At 43.8% G+C, this 21410-nt stretch overlaps 4 protein-coding genes across 8 annotated transcripts in view; 1 reads left to right on the top strand and 3 right to left on the bottom strand.

Annotated features, from left to right (window-relative positions):
* FCGR1A (Fc gamma receptor Ia) overlaps positions 1-4254 on the top strand; it is a 23434-nt gene extending 19180 nt beyond the window's left edge. The window contains exons 5-7 of one of the 3 annotated variants that reach the window (XM_085020944.1): positions 1526-1777; positions 2776-3009; positions 3819-4254. In XM_085020944.1, coding sequence (XP_084877070.1) covers positions 1526-1777; positions 2776-3009; positions 3819-4015 — 683 coding nt within the window. In that variant the 3' untranslated portion in view covers positions 4016-4254. 3 annotated transcript variants of the gene reach the window in all.
* LOC100155404 (uncharacterized) lies at positions 810-13250 on the bottom strand. The gene is made up of 5 exons (XM_085020974.1): positions 13228-13250; positions 11706-12627; positions 11308-11402; positions 6114-8545; positions 810-1304 (listed from the first exon to the last, which is right to left on the bottom strand). The coding sequence occupies exons 1-4, from the start codon at positions 13248-13250 to the stop codon at positions 8542-8544; spliced, it is 1044 nt and encodes a 347-aa protein (XP_084877100.1). The 3' UTR covers positions 810-1304; positions 6114-8541.
* LOC146404092 (H2B clustered histone 18) lies at positions 10275-20002 on the bottom strand. 3 transcript variants are annotated; one of them, XM_085023108.1, is made up of 2 exons: positions 19579-20002; positions 10275-13281 (listed from the first exon to the last, which is right to left on the bottom strand). In XM_085023108.1, the coding sequence occupies exons 1-2, from the start codon at positions 19953-19955 to the stop codon at positions 13263-13265; spliced, it is 396 nt and encodes a 131-aa protein (XP_084879234.1). In that variant the 5' UTR covers positions 19956-20002; the 3' UTR covers positions 10275-13262. The 3 variants fall into 3 exon arrangements, with proteins under 3 accessions (XP_084879234.1, XP_084879233.1, XP_084879235.1); XM_085023107.1 differs by lacking the exon at positions 10275-13281 and adding an exon at positions 15926-17164; XM_085023109.1 differs by lacking the exon at positions 10275-13281 and having other exon boundaries at positions 18130-20002.
* On the bottom strand, positions 18130-21410 carry H2BC18 (H2B clustered histone 18). The gene has a single exon (XM_021089927.2). It carries the CDS (start codon positions 21391-21393, stop codon positions 20983-20985), a length of 411 nt encoding a protein of 136 aa, XP_020945586.2. The 5' UTR covers positions 21394-21410; the 3' UTR covers positions 18130-20982.

Below are 21410 nucleotides of genomic sequence, written 5' to 3'. Positions count from 1 at the left end.
TACTATCTCTTCTCCTTTTTTGTTCCTTAAGAACCTCATTCTCATTTAGCCAAACCAACTGCCCTAGGAAAAAAAAAATTTAAAAGTCCTTTTTGGGTATGTGTAGAGATAAACATCAAAAGGCAGAGCCCATTTGACTTGGAGGTTGTTTTTACCAGCTACATCACTGATATGTGAGTATTCCTATCAATTTGGAAGCACATACAGACATACATCTGGATATGTCTGCCATTCTGTGTGTGTCTTGTGAGACCCCATTAACAAATTAGTCAGGAGTTGGAGTGTATTAGTTTTTTTTTTTTTTTGTCTTTTTGTCTTTTCAGGCTAGGGGTCTAATCAGAGCCACAGCAACTTGGGATCCGAGCCGCAGCTTCGACCTACACCACAGCTCATGGCAACGCCAGATCCTTAACCCACCGAGCGAGGTCAGGGATCGAATCCACAACCTCATGGTTCCTAGTCAGATTAATTTCTGCTGCACCATGACGAGGAACTCCCTGTATTAGTTTTTTTAATTGCTGCGTAACAAATCACCACAAACTTGGCGTTCCTGTCTTGGCTCAGTGGTAACGAACCCAACTGATATCAATGATTCGATCCCTGGCCCTGCTTAGGGGGTTAAGAATCTGGTGTTGCCATGAGCTGTGATGTAGGTCACAGACATGGCTCGGATCTGGCGTCTGTGGCTGTGGTATAGGCTGGCAGCTGCAGCTTCGATTCAACCCTTAGCCTGGGAACTTCCATATGCTGCAGGTGCAACCCTAAGAAGCAAATAAATAAATAAAACAAATAAAACAAATTACCACAAATTTACTGGCTTAAAACAACATACATTTATTATCTTTCCATGGATACAGCTTAGCTGGGTGCTCTGCTGAGGCTGCAGTCACGGTGTTAACTATCCTGTGTTACTTCCAGCAGCTCTTCCAAGCTCCCATGGTCACTGGCAGAATTCAGTTCCTTGTGGTTGTAGGACTGAGATCTCTGCCTTTTTTGCTGGCTGCGAGCTAAAGGCTAGTCTCATTTCCTGGAGACCCCAGCCATGTTGCCCTCACACAGGCCCTCTCACAACATGTCATCTCACTTCAAGGCCAGCAGGAGTCTCTCCGCAGTCCAGTCAGCCAAAATAGTCTCACATAATGTAATATCATGGGAGTGGCATCTCATAACCTTGTCATGCTCTGTTGGCTACAAGCAAGTCATAGGTTCCAGCCGCAGTCAAGGGGATTATACAAGATGTGACTCCTTGGGGCATCTTAGAATACATAGAGTAAGCTGTTTTTATCCTAGCCAATTTCTGAGATCTGGAAAGGAAATAAAAGAAAGGGCTGTGTACGTGGATCTGGTAAAGATTACTTTTCTTCCCAGCAAAGCTAGAGATATTTGAGGAATAGGAGATAGGTCTCAAATTCACCAGAGCTCTGAAGTTGAAATGCTAAAAAGAGAAAAAGATAAGCCCCCAGGGTCCAGCTTTGGCTTCTTTGTACCTCACCATATATACACATTTTGGGCCCACATTTTGCAGATTGGCTACTACTCCAGGTCTCGAGCAGAGTCTTTACTGAAGGGGAACCTCTGGCCTTGAGGTGTCATGGATGGAGGAATAAACTGATGTACAACATCCTTTTCTACCAAAATGGCAAAACCTTTAAGTTTTCTCCTCGGAATTCTGAATTCACCATTCTGAAAACCAACTTGAGTCACAATGGCATCTATCATTGCTCAGGCATGAGAGTGCATCGATACACATCTGCAGGAGTATCTATCACTATAAAAGGTATGGTATCCAAACAGGCATAGAGCTAGAGTTTTAAGAACCAGAGGAATCATCATAAAGTATCCCTTCAATTTACAAGTGAAGAAATGGAACTGCCTTACTGAAGGCTACACAATGACCAGTGGCTGGGCTGGGATCAGAACTGAGGTCTTCTGGGTCCCTCTCCATTGCTCTTTCCTATGTACCACGTACTCCATCCACAGCCCCAGGAGCTAATGTCAAGGCCAGGGCATAGTGAGGATCCATTTCATCAATCTTATTTTAGTTGCAAGGAATAGAGACTCACTCAAGGTAGGTAGGAGTGTTACTAGAAAATAACTCAGTGGGATCTCATAAACGCACCATAGCCAGGAAGACATTAGGAATGCGGTTCTGCCTTCCTTTTATCTCTCAGAGACCACATGGCCTCTCTGGTTCCACTTCTCTCTGAACAACGGCTAACTAAGCAGTTTCCTCTGTCTCAGTTTGCATGGGCCCTTGTGATTCTTTCAAGGCCTTTTACCCTAATACTCATAACTACTAGCACCTTTTTTGTCTGAAAAATAGTTCATTCCTATGGGAAAGAAATCATTGTCCTAGACTATCTTTTGAGGCAGAAAACACAAGTAATGAGTCACTGAATTGGCTAGTGTGGGGGTCAGTGTCCACACCTGATCAACCATTACCAAAAGGGGCATGGTCATATAATAAACAGCCTGGCTATTCAGGGATGTATGGACTGTGAGAGATGTTCTCCCCAGGAGATAGGGGCAAGCTGGCAACTGTATGTCTGTGAGGAAACCCCAAGAATGCCTCTCTCCTAGAAGTGGGGGAAATTATGTCTCATAGATGCATTCTCCAGGGCCAAGTTTCCCAAAGGGGAGGGGGTATGTCTACTGTTAAAAAACAAAACCAAAACCTTTTGACACTGAAGCAGGCCACCCTACTCCCATCAATGTTTTCTTTAGAGCTATTTCCAGCTCCAGTGCTGAGAGCATCCTTGTCATTCCCCATCCTAGAGGGGAACCTGGTCAACTTGAGCTGTGAAACAAAGTTGCTCCCACAGAGGCCTGGCTTGCAGCTTTACTTCTCCTTCTTCATGGGAAGCAAGACCCTGATGAGCAGGAACACGTCCTCTAGCTACCAGATGCTAACTGCTAAAAAAGAAGACTCTGGGTTATACTGGTGTGAGGCGGCCACAGAAGATGGAAAGGTCATCAAGCGCAGCACTGAGTTGGAGCTTCAGGTGCTTGGTGAGTGAGGACGATGGCAAATGACTGGCACATGAAGAGATGCTCCCTTTCCTCCTGGGGCCTGGGGTTGGGTCAAGGGGATTTCATAGCCAGCCAGGAAAAATCCCTGAATAGGCCCTTCCACTCTTGATTCAAATCTTTACCATTCTCGTCATAAACTTCCTTCATTTTCTTTTTCTTTCTTTTCTCCTTTCTCTGTTTACTTCCTTTTGTCCTTCCTTCTTTTCCTTCTTTATTTTCTTTGGTCTACTCTCTTTTTTTCCCTTTCTTCCTCCTTCCTTCCTGCTCTCTCCCTTTCTCTTTCCCCAATAATCTCATCAAGCACACACTGAGTTCCTCCTATCTATTGTCACAGGTATGGGGACTTTGGGGAGGGGGGCAGCTCTTAACTCAAGGAACTCACATGGTAGACTGGTGACACAGGGATTTGGGGGACTGCACATAAGTACTTGTAAGTCCAAGTGTCTACATATGGCTGAGGTGGAGGGATTGTGAGCTCCAGAACAAAGACGCTTTGGGGAAAAAACTTTGTCTTCAACCTAAATTCACTCTAAGCATTCAGTGGCATAGAAACAGGAATTATCTCTGAAACTAGGGAGTGGGTCCACTGGCAAGGCCCTGGCAGGTAAGCTTTTATGAGGAGACTGCCCCCTGTCCATGCTCCTTTCTGCTCCCCTGCCCCTAAAATTGCCAGTGTCTCCACTGGGTTCAGGCATGTAAGGTCTAGGCAACTTTCTCTTCCAAACGTGACTCAGCTGGATCCCTCTGGCCTGGAAACAGCATCTCTTCTCTGTAATTTTCTTTTGCAGGCCCCCAGCCACCAACTCCTGTCTGGTTTCATGTCGTTTTCTATCTGGCAGTAGGGTCTGTATTTTTGATGGATACTGTTTTCTATGTGATAATACAGAAGCAACTACAAAGAAAGAAAAAGTGGGATTTGGAAATCTCTTTGGACTCTGGTCACGGGAAGAAGGTAACTTCCTACCTTCCAAAGATAAATATTTAGAAGAAGAGCTGAAATGTCAGGAACAAGAAGAAGAGCTGCAAGAAAGGACACACTAAGGAGAAGCCCCAAGGGGGGGCAGCAGCAGTGGCTCTGTGGGTGCCTGTAGATCTCGACAGTCCCCGCCCCTCTTCTCTGTGGAAGAGTGGGGCGCCAGTGTCCAAAAGTTGAGAGACTAGAAGTGGGAATCCCATGGCATGTCATTCTTAAATAAAGCAAATAAATGAGGTGACTTCAATGGAGATAAAGTTGAGAATTTGGCAATCAGGGATGATTTGAAGTGAGACCTACTCTAAAGAAATTTTTTAAAACTTGGAAGTTGAGTCTAGCCTGATCATCCCATTGGGGGTAGTCTGAGCATTAATTTCTGGGGACAGGGTGGAAAGGTAAGTGTGTGCATATGTAAGAGATGAAGACAGAGGAAGGGAGAATAAGAGAGGGAGAGAGAGGATATGAGGGAGACAAGAGGGGATGGTATAGACCAAAACGGAGGAAATATAACCCACAAATGATTCTGAGCAACTGTGAGAGCAAGAGCTCACACCTCCTGGTGCTCAGGACGGTCATTGCACGGCTTCTGTCGTTCAGCACCCTGGCGCCCATACATCTTACAGGGATACAAGGGAGTAACTCATGCTGCGAAATGGGTGCATTCTCTTTGCCCTTGTATTTGAAGTTTTCTCATAACCTCTCTGCGTCCAGAGACACCAGGGGCAGAATGTAATTGCTGCTTTCCTTAAACTAAACTCAGCTCTCCAACTATGGCACTGTGAGTGGAGAGGGACAGTGATCCCATAAAGCCCCAGCTCCCACTTTCAGAGGCTTATTTTACCTTCTCATTTTCTAGATGATTTAAGATACTCTCCCTCTCGGGCTCTAGTTTAGAGACAAAATATTTTACTGCTACTCTGTAACACAGCTGAGAAAAAATTGAAATATGTGAATAAGACTTTGCTAAAGCTTAGGGGGGAAAAAGGTATAAACAAACCTAACAACATAATTCTAGATTATTTGGCTAAAAAAATGCAGCTTATCTGCCAAACAAGGATACATCCCTACCTGGCCTCTGTCCTGGCTCCATATGGCAGGACTCACCTTAATACCCCCACCCAAAGCACCTTCAAGCAACTTGGAACCTGGAGCAGATGGAAGAGCAGTGTAGCCCACGGCTTTAGTCTGTGGACAATGAAAAAGTGCTTCTCCCCTTCATCTTAAGAGAAAAGTGCAATAAGCATCATCTCAATAGAAGTATCACTCCAACATCTATATTAAAAGAAGTGATCACAGATAATAGCAGGGGTTTCACTGATTGCATGTAGTGTTCAGTCTTATAGACTGGGGACTGGAAGTGATTGCAGGGAGTCCAGAGGAAGAAGGCCCAAAGACCCTCCATAGAGGGACCATCTGCAGAAGACTCCAGCCTGAGAAACTGGGAATTGAAGCAGGAAGTGATGTCACACTCAGAGGAGAGGTTCTATTCTACCCCACTGACTGGATAGAATTTTAGAGGAAGGGCTCCCTGGGGACGGAAGGTTGGGGGCGGACATGGATGCAGACAGAGCACTTTGACCTGGATGGGGGCGGAGCTGGATGGAGCCAGTCATTGCTAAACCATCAGGATGTGCTTCCTCCTCCTTTTATGCTTCACCCTCCAGATTCTTCCACAGTTATATCTTTCTATCTTCAGTTTGCTACTTGGAGTCCAGCTTTTAACACCAGGCCACAAACTGATAACAGCCTGCGTGTAAATTTGCAGCCCTTGTTATTGTCCTAAATGTCTTGGTCTTAATTCCTAAGTCTGGAGTTGGAATGTTCTCTGACTCCCCCGCTGGCTAGGCCCTCGAGGTTCCTGAAATTCGGAGACTTAAAACTCTCCATCTAATCTAGTGATTTACAGTGTTTGTTGGTGTGACCCCTGCTGGCCTGTATGTGGTCCAGCAGTTTGGCAGGTAACCAGCCTTAGAGGGTCATTGACCAATTAGAGGCCAAGTGCCACCTCTGAAGCCTGAACAAGACTACATTATTAGTTTCCCCAACACATACCAGCTTTTCCATTTGCAGAGCAAAGAACAGCTGAAAAAAGTCAGAGATGGTTACTCACCCCAGCCTTTGGAACAGGACTCTTGGCATGACCACTGGAAAAGAGCCATTCTGTTTCTTGTGGTTTGTGTGCTGCCATGTCAGTCCCATGCCCCTCTGCATATTCCAGATGTCACCTGCAGGCAGTCCTCCAAAATGCCTTTGCTGTGTGAATTGGCATCCAGGGAAAGCCAGAAGTGCCAGTGAGCTAAAGACCCAGAACAGATCCCCAATCAATGAAGATGGATGTTAGCAGATAAATATCCCCACTTCATCACTCCTCAATGGAACTGTGGTGGGTTCCACAGTCCTCAGAGGCCCCCCTGCAATACGAAACCCCAATTCTCATAGCAGCAGTGCTGCCTTTCCTGACTTTCCTCCCTTGCTTTATTTCTCTACTGTCACTGTGCTTCCTGCAATTACCTCTCAAATAAGCTTCTTGCACCCAAATCTTAATCTCAGGGTCCTCTTTGAGGGGAACTTAAACTAAGACAGCTTGGTTGTTTTAACTAGGCCCACTCAGGGATATCAAAGACTGCTTTTTAAGTCATCTTTTGTCTGATGATTTTATGTAACTTCAGTTTTTTATGCACTAAACTCAGTCTTGTTTGGTAAAATGAGACATATGGGTGGTCATCTTTACCTAGTGAATTCCTGCTCATTCTTTAACTCTCTTCTTTCCAGCTTTTCTGAATCTTCTAGGAAAAGCTGATCTCTCCTCTTTTTTTGTCCCAGTGTCCTTTTGCTCTGCACAGTAGTATAACAACCTTTTAAAGAGATTTTGTAACCTATTATACTATGCTATAGAAGTAGATTTTCTTTTTATTCTTCATTTACTTCTAATAGCTCTTCAATATAAGCTACCACCCCATTAGTTATTTACCTAAACCTAGAACTACTGCCCTCCCCACCTCCTGCCCCAGGTGTTCTGACCTGGAGAGAGAAATAAATGAGTAGATCTTCATCTGTATGCTCCTACAAATACTTCTCCAAAACACTCCCTCAGGAAAAAGGATCAAAAATCACAACAGAAAGCAGTAGCTCAGGAAGAGTTACTTGATGCTTTCCTGGCTCTCTGAGTAGCTGGGAAGGTGGTGGAGGCTGAGTGTCCTTGGGACAGTGAGGATTTTACCAGGAGGAACAGAAATGTGAGACCCAGCAGAAGGCAAACTGGCTGTGTGAGAGCCCCACCGTTTTCCCTGGTATGTGTTCTCCCTCGCTGTGGAGTAATAAACCCAACTTGTTCAACCACAAGTGTGTTCCTGGTGATCTTTGGCTGCAGGTGCAGACAGTAAAAAAAAAAAAAAAAAAAAAAAAGTTTAAAAATGCTGACTGGGAGTTCCCGTTGTGGTGCAGCAGAAATGAACCTGACTAGTATCCATAAGGATTCGGGTTGGATCCCTGGCCTCGATCAGTGGATCAGGGATCCAGGTTGCTATGAGCTGTGATGTAGGTTGCAGATGTGGTTTGGATCCCACACTGCTGTGGCTGTGGTGTAGGCTGGCAGCTGTAGCTCCGATTCGACCCCTAGCCTGGGAACTTCATGTGCTACGGGTGCAGCCCTAAAAAAGGAAGGGGGAAAAAAAAAAGAAAAAGAAAATTCTGACCAGAAACTGTAGGGAATGTAAGAATTATGTTTAATTTTCATAAATATTAGCAGTTTCATGACCTGCCTTCCTGTGATTATGTTTGGCCCTTTTGATTAAATGTGGATGACTTCAAGCTTATATGTACAACAGCTGAGAGTGAGTCTTTTACACAAGACTGGTGTAAACTACTCTTCAATGTTTGGGGTGCAAATATGGCCACATCTCTTTTATTTCTCCAAATTAAAACAATCGGTTCAAGCCCTTAATACAAAAAATTAGCAGGGAGTACAGAATCATCCTTTTGGTCTTCTTCCCTCCCTTTGGATCATCAAAAAATCCTTGGTCATCATGTAGTTCAAGAGCATTTAAAATCCCAGTTTCCATACTGTTGCAGGGAAAGTCCTGGTATTTACCTGACAGCCACAGTTGCTATTGCTCCCTCATGCCCTGTGTGCCAATGCCTCATTCACCCAGATTCTGGCATGGATGGCAGAGTTTCATGGAAGAGACAGATAAAAAGATAACCCCATGCTCGGCCAGGGTGCTGCTCCTAGTGCCCAGTGCTTTCAGTACCTCAGTCAGTCATCCCAAGATGCATGCTGCCCCAAGAGCGCCACGTCAGAGGGGGTTCTCGCCTCAACCACTAGAGGACAGAATTATCCTGCACTCTCCCCAGGAAACTACATAGGGTAGCTGTTGGAACACTTACCTTGTATCAGCTTTTACTTACCGTTGATACAAGAAGTCTGTTTTACCAATTCCCCTTGGGAAATGCACTGAAAACCAAGTTTACGATCCAAATCATGTCCAACATATGCATTTGGGCACCACCTTGTCCACTAATAGTAACTTAATGCATGGCTACCTGTTCAAGATTTATAAACAGATGTACCTCATTAAACAAACCTAATTGGTGGTTTGCCATCCATAAGAACAAAATTGCTAATACTTAAATCTTTTGAAACTTAATATTTAAACAAAAATATCCATCACCTTAGCATCATCAGGACAAATCAAGCTCTTACATGTTTTTGACACAATGCTCTTTTCACAATAGCTGAGAACATTCATTGAACATTTAATATCACATTATTTTTAATGTTTTTGTTTTTGAATATATGGTCAAATTCTAGAAGTACAAATTTTTTTTTTTTTTTTTTTGTCTTTTGTTGTTGTTGTTGTTGCTATTTCTTGGGCCGCTCCCGCGGCATATGGAGGTTCCCAGGCTAGGGGTCGAATTGGAGCTGTAGCCACCGGCCTATGCCAGAGCCACAGCAATGTGGGATCCGAGTCGCGTCTGCAACCTACACCACAGCTCACGGCAACGCCGGATCGTTAACCCACTGAGCAAGGGCAGGGACCGAAGCCGCAACCTCATGGTTCCTAGTCGGATTCGTTAACCACTTCGCCACAACAGGAACTCCTAGAAGTACAAATTTTAACTGTACATATACAGTTAAAAATCTTCCTTCATCTCAGACTCCTAGACCTCTGTCTTAGTCTGGACTACTATAAAAGAATACCATAAGCTGGGTGGCTTGTAAAGAACAGAAATTTATTTCTCACAGATCTGGAGGCTGGAAAGACCAATATCAAGTCACCTACAGATCTGGTGTCTCAGAGGAGATCTATAGACAATTGTCTTCTCTTGGTGTCCTCACATGCAGAGGGGGTGAGAGAACCGTATGGTCTCTTTCATAAGGGCACTAATACCACTCAGGAGGGCTCCACCTTCAACACCCAATTCCCACCCCCCACCCCCACAGCCCACCTCCTAATTCCATCACTTCGGGGACTAGATGTCAGTATATGAATTGGGGGGACACAAATATTCAGTCTGGAGCATCTTCTAATGTCTTTTCTAGAAGATAATAACTGCTTTTTGCTTTCTGTCATCCCAGAGATTTTTGTTTTTATAGGCAAATAAAGAGACATCCTTCCCTCTCTCCCCTCTGTACACAGATGTTAGCATAATATACACACTATTGCGTCTTTTTCAAATCACCTGTGAGGAGCAGTATTTGCTTCAGAGCTCGGCAGGTCCCTCAAGGCTTTGTCAGCTCTTCAGTTTGATCTCTCCTGTCCAACCCTACATCCTCCCTCTTCCTTTCACAAGGGTTCATCCCTAATAACCATCTTGTATCCCAAACTCCGTCTCAGCCTCTGCTTCCAGAAAGTCCAACACGAGCATTTCGTATACCACTGCACCAATTTGTAAAGTCTTTGGGGTCTTAAACAGTGTTTGTTCAAATAACACTTCTAGGGACACATTTATTTTAACAGAAAAAAGCAAGTGGTAGCATTAAAAAATATGCACCACAGCTCCATTTTGCACAGAGGATTAAGCTTCATGTTTCTGTGAATGTTCTTGGCTTAACACCTTATCAACTTGGATTTTTTGAGCTGGTTTATGATGTAAAATGTTCTCTCTCCCTCTAGTTGTAAGGGAAAGGGGACATCTTCATTTGCTTCTGATTATACTCTTATGAATTATAAAGGCTGGCATCTTAAGGTTAGGGTTTGGAATTTCACTAGTTAACATTACAAGCAAAAGGCAAGCCTTCTCATTTTATTTGCAGAAATCAAGAAATGGGTTAATACCCTAAAGACAGCATTTTATTTTAGAGTCACGCCACTCCCTATTGTCAAACTCATGGATCGCTTCACTCAGTGACACAGGTGTCCTCCAGGAGTGTGTGGAATCACAGGCTATATAAAGACATTCTAACAGGTCTTCTGGCAATAAGAGTTTAAGGGAATCAACTCCCAATCATCAACTTCCAAATGCCCTCTCATTACACTGAAAGGCTGAAGAACACACCTGTTTAAAGCTGATTCACCTTTTCCACTTCCTCCTTCCCACTCAGTCTTCTCCCAGTTTACTAAAGAAAGGCAGAGCTCTCACTCATCTTAAATCATGATACATTGTCCCAGAAATAAAGAAAAACAAAAAACTCTGAGTGTACCAAAGAGACAAAGGAACTATAAACCAGAGGAAAGTTTGTGTCCTTCTTTATCTTATGGGTGTTAGGGACAAAGCTAGATATTAGAAATGGATATGCTGGCCCATGATGAGATGTTCTGAATCCTAATACATTATAGAGAGGACTAAATTGTAGAGAGGAGAGACAAATTTCAGGACAATTTTTATTAAAGAACTTGTCTCTTCTTTGTTCCATTATTAAAAAAAAAAAAAAAAAAAGATGCTTGGCTCTCAGGGGAAAATCCTGAGAACAAGGCAGAAAAAGAGAGATTGATAACAACTGCACATTATCTCATCTAGGGTAGCAAACTTATTCACAGCGCTATACCTGATCCATTTATCTATGAGAGGCTGTATAAGAACAGGCTAGGGTATGTTGAAGTTCGAACAATTCCAAAATCCCAACAAAAAAGTTTTGTTGTTCATGTTACCAGGAAATAAATGTTCCAGCACAGAAATGACACACAACACTCCCACAGCCAAGTCCTCCTCAGAATCAGTTACACAGCTCCACCCACAAGGTTATAAACTCTTAAAGTAGGCTAAGGAAAGAAGCTGGAAATGTATTGTGAGAGAACAGTATAAATGCTATCACAAAGAATATTTAAGATATGCAAAAAGCATGCTGGGAAGTATCAACTGACTTCAAAGAGCTGTCTTCCTGCATTTCCATCATCCTCAGTAAGGGAAAAGTGTTGCTTTCATTCACCCATGGCAGTTTCTCAGCTGAACATTCTGCCTGATTTCAAAAAAGAGACGGAAGTCCTTTTACTTCTAACAGATTAACGTTGTCAAGTAAAAGGAATGTGTCAAAGGTAAATCAGTGTTTTACATTTTCTAGAACAATTTAGAAGAGATTGTTTTATTGATTTTTACCAAAAATAGACGAGATACCGTAAATCCACATTCATATTTTTACTTGGTTGCAAATCCGCTTGCTGTCACTCATTATTTCTGTTCCTAACTGGGATGTGGTAGTAGATTGTTGTAAATCAGCTACTTACCAATAGCCATTAATACACTTTTTTAGCTCCATGCTTACCAGGCTCCTGGCTGGACAGACCATGGTGGTGGCTCTTCGACCTGAACCAGCGGAGGCGGTGTGCTCCGAGCGTATCCCGCGGAAGGCCGCTACCGCCACCCCGTGGCCACTTGTGGACATTGCTACCTTAGTTCGCCGCGGAGGCCGCCACTGTCGCCGCCGCAGTGAATCGATTCCCAGCGGCGCAGAGGTCAGGGGTGAAGTGCACGCTTTCCGCAACCTCCCCCCCACAAACCCTGTGAGAAATATTTGCGTCCCCAGAGCCGGCAGCGGCAAGAAATTAGCTCTAGTCCGGTCGGTGGCAACGGCGGCGGGCGGGTAGAGGGGAGCAAGGTGTCGCGTGTGTCCTATTGCCCTTGGTACCCAACAGAGTAGCCAACGCGTGGTCTGCCGCCCCCCATCCCAACATAATTGCTCAGGGCCAGCAGGTGTGAGAACCCGACTCCCGAGTGGGCCCAGTCGGCAGCCGCAGAAAGCAAGCCTCGCGGATTGGCCAGATGCCTCCCGGAACCGCGTAGGTGAAAAACCCCTTTGTTGGCCAGATCCTGCTCGCGGACTTGACGGTGGCGCCACCCCGCGGCCTCCTGTTGCAGTTGCAGCCTTCCTAAACCGCCGTCTGGCGCAGAGGCTGCCGGGATGCGTGGAGCACGCGGAAGTTTGCCTCCGCGGAAACCTGGACCACAGGAAGGGGAGAGGCAGTGGGCGTCCCCGCGACACTTTGGGAAATGGCTGGAGACGGCGGGGAGGGAGATGGTGGAGAATCGCGACGGCCGTCCAGTCAAGCACAGATGACTTTTCTTCTGGTGCCACCACCTTCAGAGCCAGGCAGGGGCCCCGGACGGGCAGAATCAGCAGGCCGATGGGCAGGGAGCCTACAGGCTCTTCAAGGGCTGTTTTGAAATGCACTTGGGAACTACGAGAGCTTCTTCAAGTTTCCAAGGCCTATCCTATTCCCCATGACAAGTTTCCGGAACTGAGAACAAGGCCCGAGGGGATTGATGCAGCTCAAGGAAGAATCCTGAACTAGAGATAAACTTTTGAGAATCATCATATATGTGTGGTGTTCAGAGTCATGGATTAGAGAGACAATTTAAGTGTAAAGTACAAATAAAAAACAAAAAAAAAATCTCATATCTATAATAGTATAATATAAAACTAAAAGACCCTATCTAAGAGAGCTGTATATTAAGGTTGGTAATGGAAAGCAAGATGTCAAAAAGAAAATGCCAGTCAGTTGAAAATCTGGACCTCCATGAGGTCTTATACTAGGTATGGACTTCTTTGTTAAAATGATTTGAATTTTCCTCTGATCTCTTCATATAGATTTTAGTATACAGTGCTCACTTTATTTCTAGAAAGTGTATAATTTTTATTTTGATATCTTGTTTAACCACATGCTTTTCCCCAACACTATAAATCAAGGAGAGTACTTTTAGTTATTTCATTGTATTATGATTAGTGAATATATCTTACATGGTTTCAGCTTTTTCAACTCTTGTTGAGCTTTCACTTGCTGTCCCACAAATGGTCAGTTTTTATCAGCATTGCATGTGAATTTCAATATAATGTACTCTTTCTGTTTGGGATACAAGAAGGTGTAGGTATAACAGTTGCAATTAATCTTATTAACCATGTTCTTCAAATCCTCTACATCTTAAAACATGTTTTAGTCCACTTGATCTATTCCTGAGAAAGGTATGTCTGTTAGCATAATCACCACCTATGATAGTTGACTTATTAAAAAAAAAACAACAAACTTTGGGAGTTCCCACTATGGTGCAATGAAATCAGTGGCATCCCTGTTATCCCTGCAGCATCAGGGTGCAGGTTCTATCCCTGGCCTGGCACAGTGGGTTAAAGGACTGGCCGCAAAAAAAAAAAAAAAAAAAAAAAAAAAAGGAGTTCCCATTGTGGCTCAGTGGTTAACGAATCCAACTAGGAACCATGAGGTTATGGGTTCGATCCCTGGCCTTTCTCAGTGGGTTAGGGATCCGTGTTGCCGTGAGCTGTGGTGTAGTTGCAGACTGTGGCTCTGGTGTAGGCTGGCGGCTACAGCTCCGATTAGACCCCTAGCCTGGGAACCTCCATATGCCGAGGGAGCGGCCCTAGAAAAGGCAAAAAGAAAAAAGAAAAAAAAAAAAAAAAAAAAACAAGACCTGGCCACAGCTGTGGCTCTGATCTAATCTGATCTGATCCCTGGCCCAGGAATTCCATATGCCACTGGATGGCCAAAAAAGAGAAAAAAAAAAAAAACTTTATGCACATTCACATGGGTGTATAAATGTGTGTGGATCTGTGTTAAGTGCAAAGAATTCTTGATCATTCCTTAATGGATTTCTGCTTTTTTGAATATGAAATATTTCTAGTGCTTTATACTCAGCTTTTATACATGTACATTTTGTAGATACATATATTTATAAACATACTTTTCTAACAACTTCTAAAATAATAATATCTATATCCTCTTGAAATAGCATAAATATTATTTGGCTTTTTGTATTTCTTAACATTCTGCCATCCTCTCCCTTACCCCCATGTCAATATCATCTGGAATTTGAAGAATGAAGAAGCCTAGGAAAACAAGGATATGCTCCCTTGCTGATAGTAATCCTATGGTTGATACCTATACAAGTTAATCAGTATGACTTTCTCCTACTCATTATTCTACATGTTGTAGTAGGGGTCTTAAGTAGACACGCCAAACTAGATGAAACATACATCTCCAGAGAGAAATTCAAGTTTAAGCCCCAACCCTAGGATTGGGAATTTATTATGAACACTGAACAACCTTTACCCAGGGTTATATTGATAGTGTCCAAACTCTGTTTCACACTCCCTCTGGCCGAAAGCGTTTTCCTTCAATGCACTTGAAAATGATAATCCCACTAACTAGAAATGAAGACCTACACAAAGCTCAAACATCATTGTCAGTAACAAAAACTAAAACTAATATCTTTAGGTATTTTCTCTTGCCCTGAATGTTGAAAACACCGATATCAAAAGAGTGACATGGATTTTCCTCTGCCGTCTGGTAATTTAAAATTATTGCCTGTGATCATATAAAATAACAAAAATAAACTGCTCCTTATTTCATTTCACAAAATTTCTTGGACTGAGCCCTTTCCCCATGGGCTCTGTGCTAATTCCACACAGTGTCAGAATTGCTTGATGTGGAAAACTCAAAATACTTGGTGGCCAGAAGTATTGAGGGTAGTAGAAATAACAAAAGTTTTCCTTTACCCTCTCAATGCTTCTGAGTTGGTAGGTGAGTATCCTTAAATACCCAGCAACTTACACTGTGAACCTTCTAAAATGATTTGTGGACCATGGTGGTTGCAACTTCACCTAGACCTTCACTTTGTATTGTGCTGTTCCCCATTCAGAGGGCAAAAGATTTTAAAAATCATTTTGTTAAATCCAACTCTTAGAGCTCTGCATCTCATAAATAACAGTCCCACTGCCCTCCCTCTCAAGACTCCTTCCCTCATCAATCCATTCATCCCATCAATATTTACTGAGTGCCTGCTCTATGCCAGAAACAACTCTAGATGATGCAGATAGAACAGTGAACAAAACAAAGTTCCTATCTTTATAGGACTTATTCTGAGAAGGTAGGAGGAGAATCAGACAATGTACTGGTCAGAGAGCAGTTTAAATTATTGTAATGTATTTTTAAAAACAGTGGCTCAGAGGTTCCCATTGTGGCTCAGCTGAAATAAACCTGACTAGTATCCATGAAGACATGGGTTCAATCCCTGGCCTTGATCAGTGGGTTAGGGATGCCGTGAGCTGAGCTGTAGTTAGGTTGCAGATTTGGTTCAGATCCCTTGCTACCTGGGTGTGGCATAGGCTGGCACTTGCAGCTCCATTCAACCCCTAGCCTGAACTTCCATATGCTGAGGGTGTGGCCCTAAAAAGACAAAAACCAACAAACAAAAAACAGTGGCTCAAACTTGATACAATTTCTTAATTTTTCATGTGACAGTCCAGGGCTAGTAGAGCAGTTGGGCCATCTTTATCACATGGCTTCTATTTCTGGGTCAAGAGTGGTTGCCATAGTTTCTGCCATTGCGTCTGCACCCCAGCCAGAAGAGAGGGTAAAAGGGCAAGGGCAAAACATATATACTCCTTTTTAGGGCACAAACTAGTATGTTTCATTTCCGTTCATATCTCATTGGCTCAGAACTTTGTCTTATGGCCAAACTCAGATGCAAGAAAAATTGGTCAATTAGCCTTTAATGGAGAAGCCATGCACCCAGTAAGCAGGGAGTTAAAATAAGCAGGGAAGAATAGTTGTTATGCATAGCCATCTCTGATTCAGTAATAAACAAATAAGTACATTAGTATTCTGATGGTACATGGAAGACAATTTAGCAAGGTATGGAAATAAGGAGTACCAATAAATGGTGGGGGAGAGGGAGATGGGCTTTCTATCTTACATAAGTTGGTCAGAAAAGGCCTCACTGATAAGGGGACTAAGGGAATTTTTGACAGAGCCCAAGAACTGACGAAGTCAGTCATGTAAATATCTGGGGGAAGAGCCTTTCCAGGAGAGGAAGTGGCAAATACAAACACCCTGAGATAGGGGGCCTTGGTGTGTTCAAGGTAGAGCTGGGAGCCTAGTGTGATGAAATGGAACAAACAAAAGGGAGAGTAGTCAGTGAGGAGGTGGGTGTGGGCCACTGTAACTGTGGGACCTTTGCTCTGAAACCACATGGTGGTGGTGGTGGGGTTCAGCTCGGCAGGATGGTGTGAGAGTGACATTTACTCTACCTGGTTTGTGGAAAATAGAGTGAGGGGATGAGGGCAGAAACAAAGGGACCAGTCAGAAGGTCATTGCAAATATATGGGAGAGGTGGTGGCAGCTTGGAGCAGGGAGACAGCAAGGAGGTATTGAGTGTGGTTGGATACAGGACATATTTTAAGCCAATACTATTTTCTGAAAAATTTTATGTGTGATGACTGAGAAGAGGCTTATACACATACCTTACTATAGTCAACCCCCGCTCCCCCAAAGGAAATTAATTTCACAGGGAAAAGAAAATCAAATGTCTCAAGCTAGGGCCGTGGTGAACAAAGCTTCAGCAGGTTTGAGATGCAGTGAGCCAAAATCAATATGACTTAAATTGTGTTTGCAGGTGGGAAGGTAGGACAGCCAGAGCTTTCCAATATAATGACATAAAAAATAGTCTATGTGAAGAAAAATTAAAGAAACATATTAAAGTGAAATGAACATATTACAATCTGGATGAGAAGTACAGAAATAATGACCTTTAGTCACAAAATACAAAGGGAACAATGAAGAATTCCAGCTACCAAAATCAGATGATTAAAAAGTTAAAAGAAGGAGTTCTCTGATGGCCTAGCGGGTTGAGGCTCCTGCGTTCTCACCGCTGTGACTCTGGTTGCTGCTGTGCGGCGTAGGTTCAATCCCTGGCCCAGGAATTCCCACATACTGCCTGTGTGGCAAAAAAGAAAAAAACAAAAACAAAAACGAGAGAACCTGAAATAAACGTTGCAACTGTCATTTAAAAAAAAAAAAAAAGTTAAAAGGTGTTACAGTGAAAATTGGGTAAAACTAAAACCTAAAAAACTCCCATAGGATATTCGATATATTGGTCACAAATAAAATTCCAGCTGAACTTCAGGACTTGGGAAGGAGGCACCTCTATAAGCCCATCACCTGGCACAGGGCCTGGCACATGTTAGTTCTCCTCACAGAGCTTTTCTAAATCTTCCAGCTGGATACAACCTATCACTGTCCTTAATTCACATAACATTTCCTTCCCCCTCTTTTGGAAATAATACATTTTGTCTTAAATTGTAGTTATCATTATACTGCTGTAATCCCCTCTTCTAGATGTGTTTGTCTTTTTATCCCTTCATTGCTTTGCTCAGCAAATATTTGGTAATATATGAAATGAAAGTACAGTGTGATTTGAGTTTTCAAGTTTGTTGATATGGAGCTTTCAGGTTGGCAAAGAGAAATTTCAAATGCATTAAAGGATAGTGAGAACATTTTAGCTAAGCTGGAAGCCTGGGGAAAATGAATAATTAAAGAAGGTCCCGTTTTTGGCCACATGGTAGAAGCCCTTTGGTTTCAGGATAAGGAATGGAAGTTTAATCCTTAAGTAAGGGGATAATTAATGATGGCTTTTGATTAGATAAGCCAATTGATAATGCTTTAACAACTTCAAAAGACCCTAAGAAACACAAGGTCCCTTGTCCTCAGAAGAAGAGACCACCCTGGCAGTCTCAGAGTGATTTTTCCTACCATAAATTGTGTTGTATGATTTCTTTTCTTTCAACTGAAAATTTTAGATTCTCATTTGACTCATTTTCCCCTTGCCTCTTGTCGTCTCCAGGGAAAGATGACTCACTGAGAATCTTAATTTCCCAGTGAAAGAAGAAAGCACATACAGCCCATGTTATGCAACTTTTAATTGGATGTAAATGTGAACTCCTACATTATAAATTAATAAAATTTGCTTTAAGCACAAAGTCATGTAAATGCCCCCCTCCCACTCAGGTTACCAAGAACGGCTTAGTTTCAAAACTTGACTGTCAAGTGAATTGGAAACTAAGATTTTCCCTTTTGCCTCAAAGGTATATCTTATTTGGTAAAATACCTAGCCTTGGTCAGGATTAGTCTTGAGTTATGCAAATTTTGAACAGAGAGGGCCTCGGAAATCCATCCCACATGTTTAATTATGCCCTTTTATGCATTATGCCCCCCCCCCAATCTATTTTTAAAAAATACTCTGGAGAACACTAAAAACCACTTCCCAGCCTCCCACCTCCAACATGACCAGGGAACTTCAGGAGAGGTACCTAGAAGCATGTTTAGGAAGCACATAGGTGGTTCTTATAACCAGGAAACTTTGTTACAGAACCAAGACAAGCTTCATGATAGCCATGGCCCTGGTAATTTTCTTGTGGCGTGTAAACAATCACAGGACCTATGTGCTGCTTAGCTTTCACCAAGAGCAGTAACAGTGGCTGCCTAGGGCTGGGGAAAAGTTTAACCTAAGTGAGGATTAAATCCTCAAAGGAAAAAAAAAAAAAAATCTTGAAGGAAGGGAACTCTGAGCACTGGTCTCTCGACCTTTTTACAAGAGTCAACATTATGGACCAGATAATTCTTGGTTGTGGGGGCTGTCCTGTGCATTACAAGATGTTTAAAGTATCCCCAGCTAGATGCCAGTAGCACCCCTCCCCCTAAGTGGCAACAAAAATGTCTTCAGATATTACCAAATGTTCCATGGGGTGGAGGGGCAAAGTCTATCTGGCTGAGGGTCACTGGGCTAGAAGGAAGTTAGGGAAGGATGGCTATGTTGAGATTTACAGGTAGGCCAACTTGCATACTAAAGCATGTGGCTATATAGGAGAAAGTTTGAAAGGTGTGTATTGAAAACTGAGTAAAACCTTAGTAGCTGGGACTAGTTAATTGAGGACTCTGTGTGATAGGATAAAATAAATCCCAGCTTGTTTACTACTCAACAAAGGACTTGAGACATTTAGGGACAAAGGGATGAAGTGGTAAGAGGAAAGCCCGGCCAGCTCTCTACTTAAAGCTCCCACTGAGGACTAGATAGGGACCACCCTGGTGACTAATCATTTGTTACTAGCAAGGTGATGTCTGCCACTAGGTGGCACCTCGAGCCTCATAGGAAGATCCCAATTTTAAAAGCAAAGACCATCTTCACCTCCCTCTCAACTCCAAATCCCAAAAAATGCACATGCACTCGAGATCACTATCTGACCAACCTTCTAACCAAGTGCTTACAGCCACTTTCTCTGATAAGTTATGTGGCTCTGAAAAGAGCCTTTGGGGTAAGGTAGATGTTCTATTTCGTCCCTTGAGCACCCTTACTTGGAACTGGTGTACTTAGTGACCGCCTTGGTGCCCTCGGACACGGCGTGCTTGGCCAGCTCGCCGGGCAGCAGCAGGCGCACGGCCGTCTGGATCTCCCGGGACGTGATGGTCGAGCGCTTGTTGTAATGAGCCAGGCGGGACGCTTCGCCCGCGATGCGCTCGAAGATGTCGTTGACGAAGGAGTTCATGATGCCCATGGCCTTGGACGAGATGCCGGTGTCTGGATGAACCTGTTTCAGCACTTTGTATACATACACAGAGTAACTTTCCTTGCGGCTTCGCTTGCGCTTTTTGCCATCCTTCTTCTGCACTTTTGTTACAGCCTTTTTAGACCCTTTTTTAGGAGCAGGAGCAGATTTTGCTGGATCCGGCATTTCTGCACGAAGAAAGCCCACGCGCCCACAAAAATGATGCTGACTACATCCAAGCTGGTCGGTTACGCGCTACTTATAGAGCCTGTATGCAAATGAAGACTAACTCAGTACTGCGTGTTTATTGGTTAATATCCAACAGTGCCGTCATAGAAGGGTGGAGTCCATGTAAATAAGGTTCGGTCTCGCTTCCTTAGTGGTCCTTAGAACAAAAGTCTTGTTAACCAATCAAAATGTTCTATTTCACACTAACCAGTAAATATGTAAAGTGTAGTTTCACCTGTTTTGTTGATTTTAACTTTTACTGGTTGACTTGTATACGTAGAGATCTGAAGCGCCAGCTAAGGGAAAGTTAAATTTTATTTTTGCATCGTATTACTCCGCTATACCACTTGTGGAAGTCTGATTTTGATTTTTGCAACCAAACCTCAGCCCACTTAAATATTTATTTTTACCTTTTGCGCCTCCTGTCTTAACGCAGTGAGGAAGACACCTCGGGACTCAGCACTGTCTCTTGCCCTTTTTTATCAGTTGAAACGCCAGGAAACTACCGGGTGTTTGACATCCAGCCTAGACCTAGAACTGCTGTCGATCTGAAAACCCAGATCCCAGATCCCCCCAGTTATAATACCGGCCTTCTACTGTCAATTTCTGTATTCAAACTTGTGCTAACATTTTTAACTAGCAGCTTGAAAGGCGTTCCAAAAAAATAAAGCAAAAACTGCGTAGAGCAGACTATCCTCTTGCAGTTTTCCCACGTAAGCAGCAAGCTTAGCCCTCTGGACTTCAGAAATCACGTCAGCACTTGGCCATGACGACCTAGATTTTGCCTGATGCTCCCTCTGGCGTCTGTCGGCTTTAATTCTGTAACCTCACCAACACATACAAGATTACTTGATCCCCTTTACCCTTAACACCTGTGCATAACGAGCCCACCGACATGGCTGAGAGGTGGTACAACTGCTCCTTTTGAAAAGGTGAGTGGCTCTGAAAAGAGCCTTTAAGATAGTCTACGTAAAAAAAAAATGCTTTAAGCCCGCTCCCCGCGGATGCGGCGGGCCAGCTGGATGTCTTTGGGCATGATGGTCACGCGCTTGGCGTGGATGGCACACAGGTTCGTGTCTTCAAACAGCCCCACCAGGTAGGCCTCGCTCGCCTCCTGCAGCGCCATCACGGCCGAGCTCTGGAAGCGCAGGTCCGTCTTGAAGTCCTGCGCGATCTCGCGCACCAGGCGCTGGAAGGGCAGCTTGCGGATCAGCAGCTCGGTCGACTTCTGGTAGCGCCGGATCTCCCGCAGGGCCACGGTGCCCGGCCGGTAGCGGTGGGGCTTCTTCACGCCGCCGGTGGCCGGCGCGCTCTTGCGGGCCGCCTTGGTGGCCAGCTGCTTCCGCGGGGCCTTGCCCCCGGTCGATTTGCGGGCGGTCTGTTTAGTACGCGCCATAATATCTCACTGGTTTC

Source organism: Sus scrofa, chromosome 4 (assembly GCF_054392235.1).
Source record: "Sus scrofa isolate SSC_HxYL_T2T_F1_AM1 chromosome 4, Sscrofa_HxYL_maternal_Yorkshire_Landrace_v2.0, whole genome shotgun sequence".
Classification (NCBI taxonomy): Eukaryota; Metazoa; Chordata; class Mammalia; order Artiodactyla; family Suidae; genus Sus; species Sus scrofa.
The sequence above is the reverse complement of the archived record's forward strand: the minus strand, read 5'-3'. Positions and strand labels throughout refer to the sequence as shown.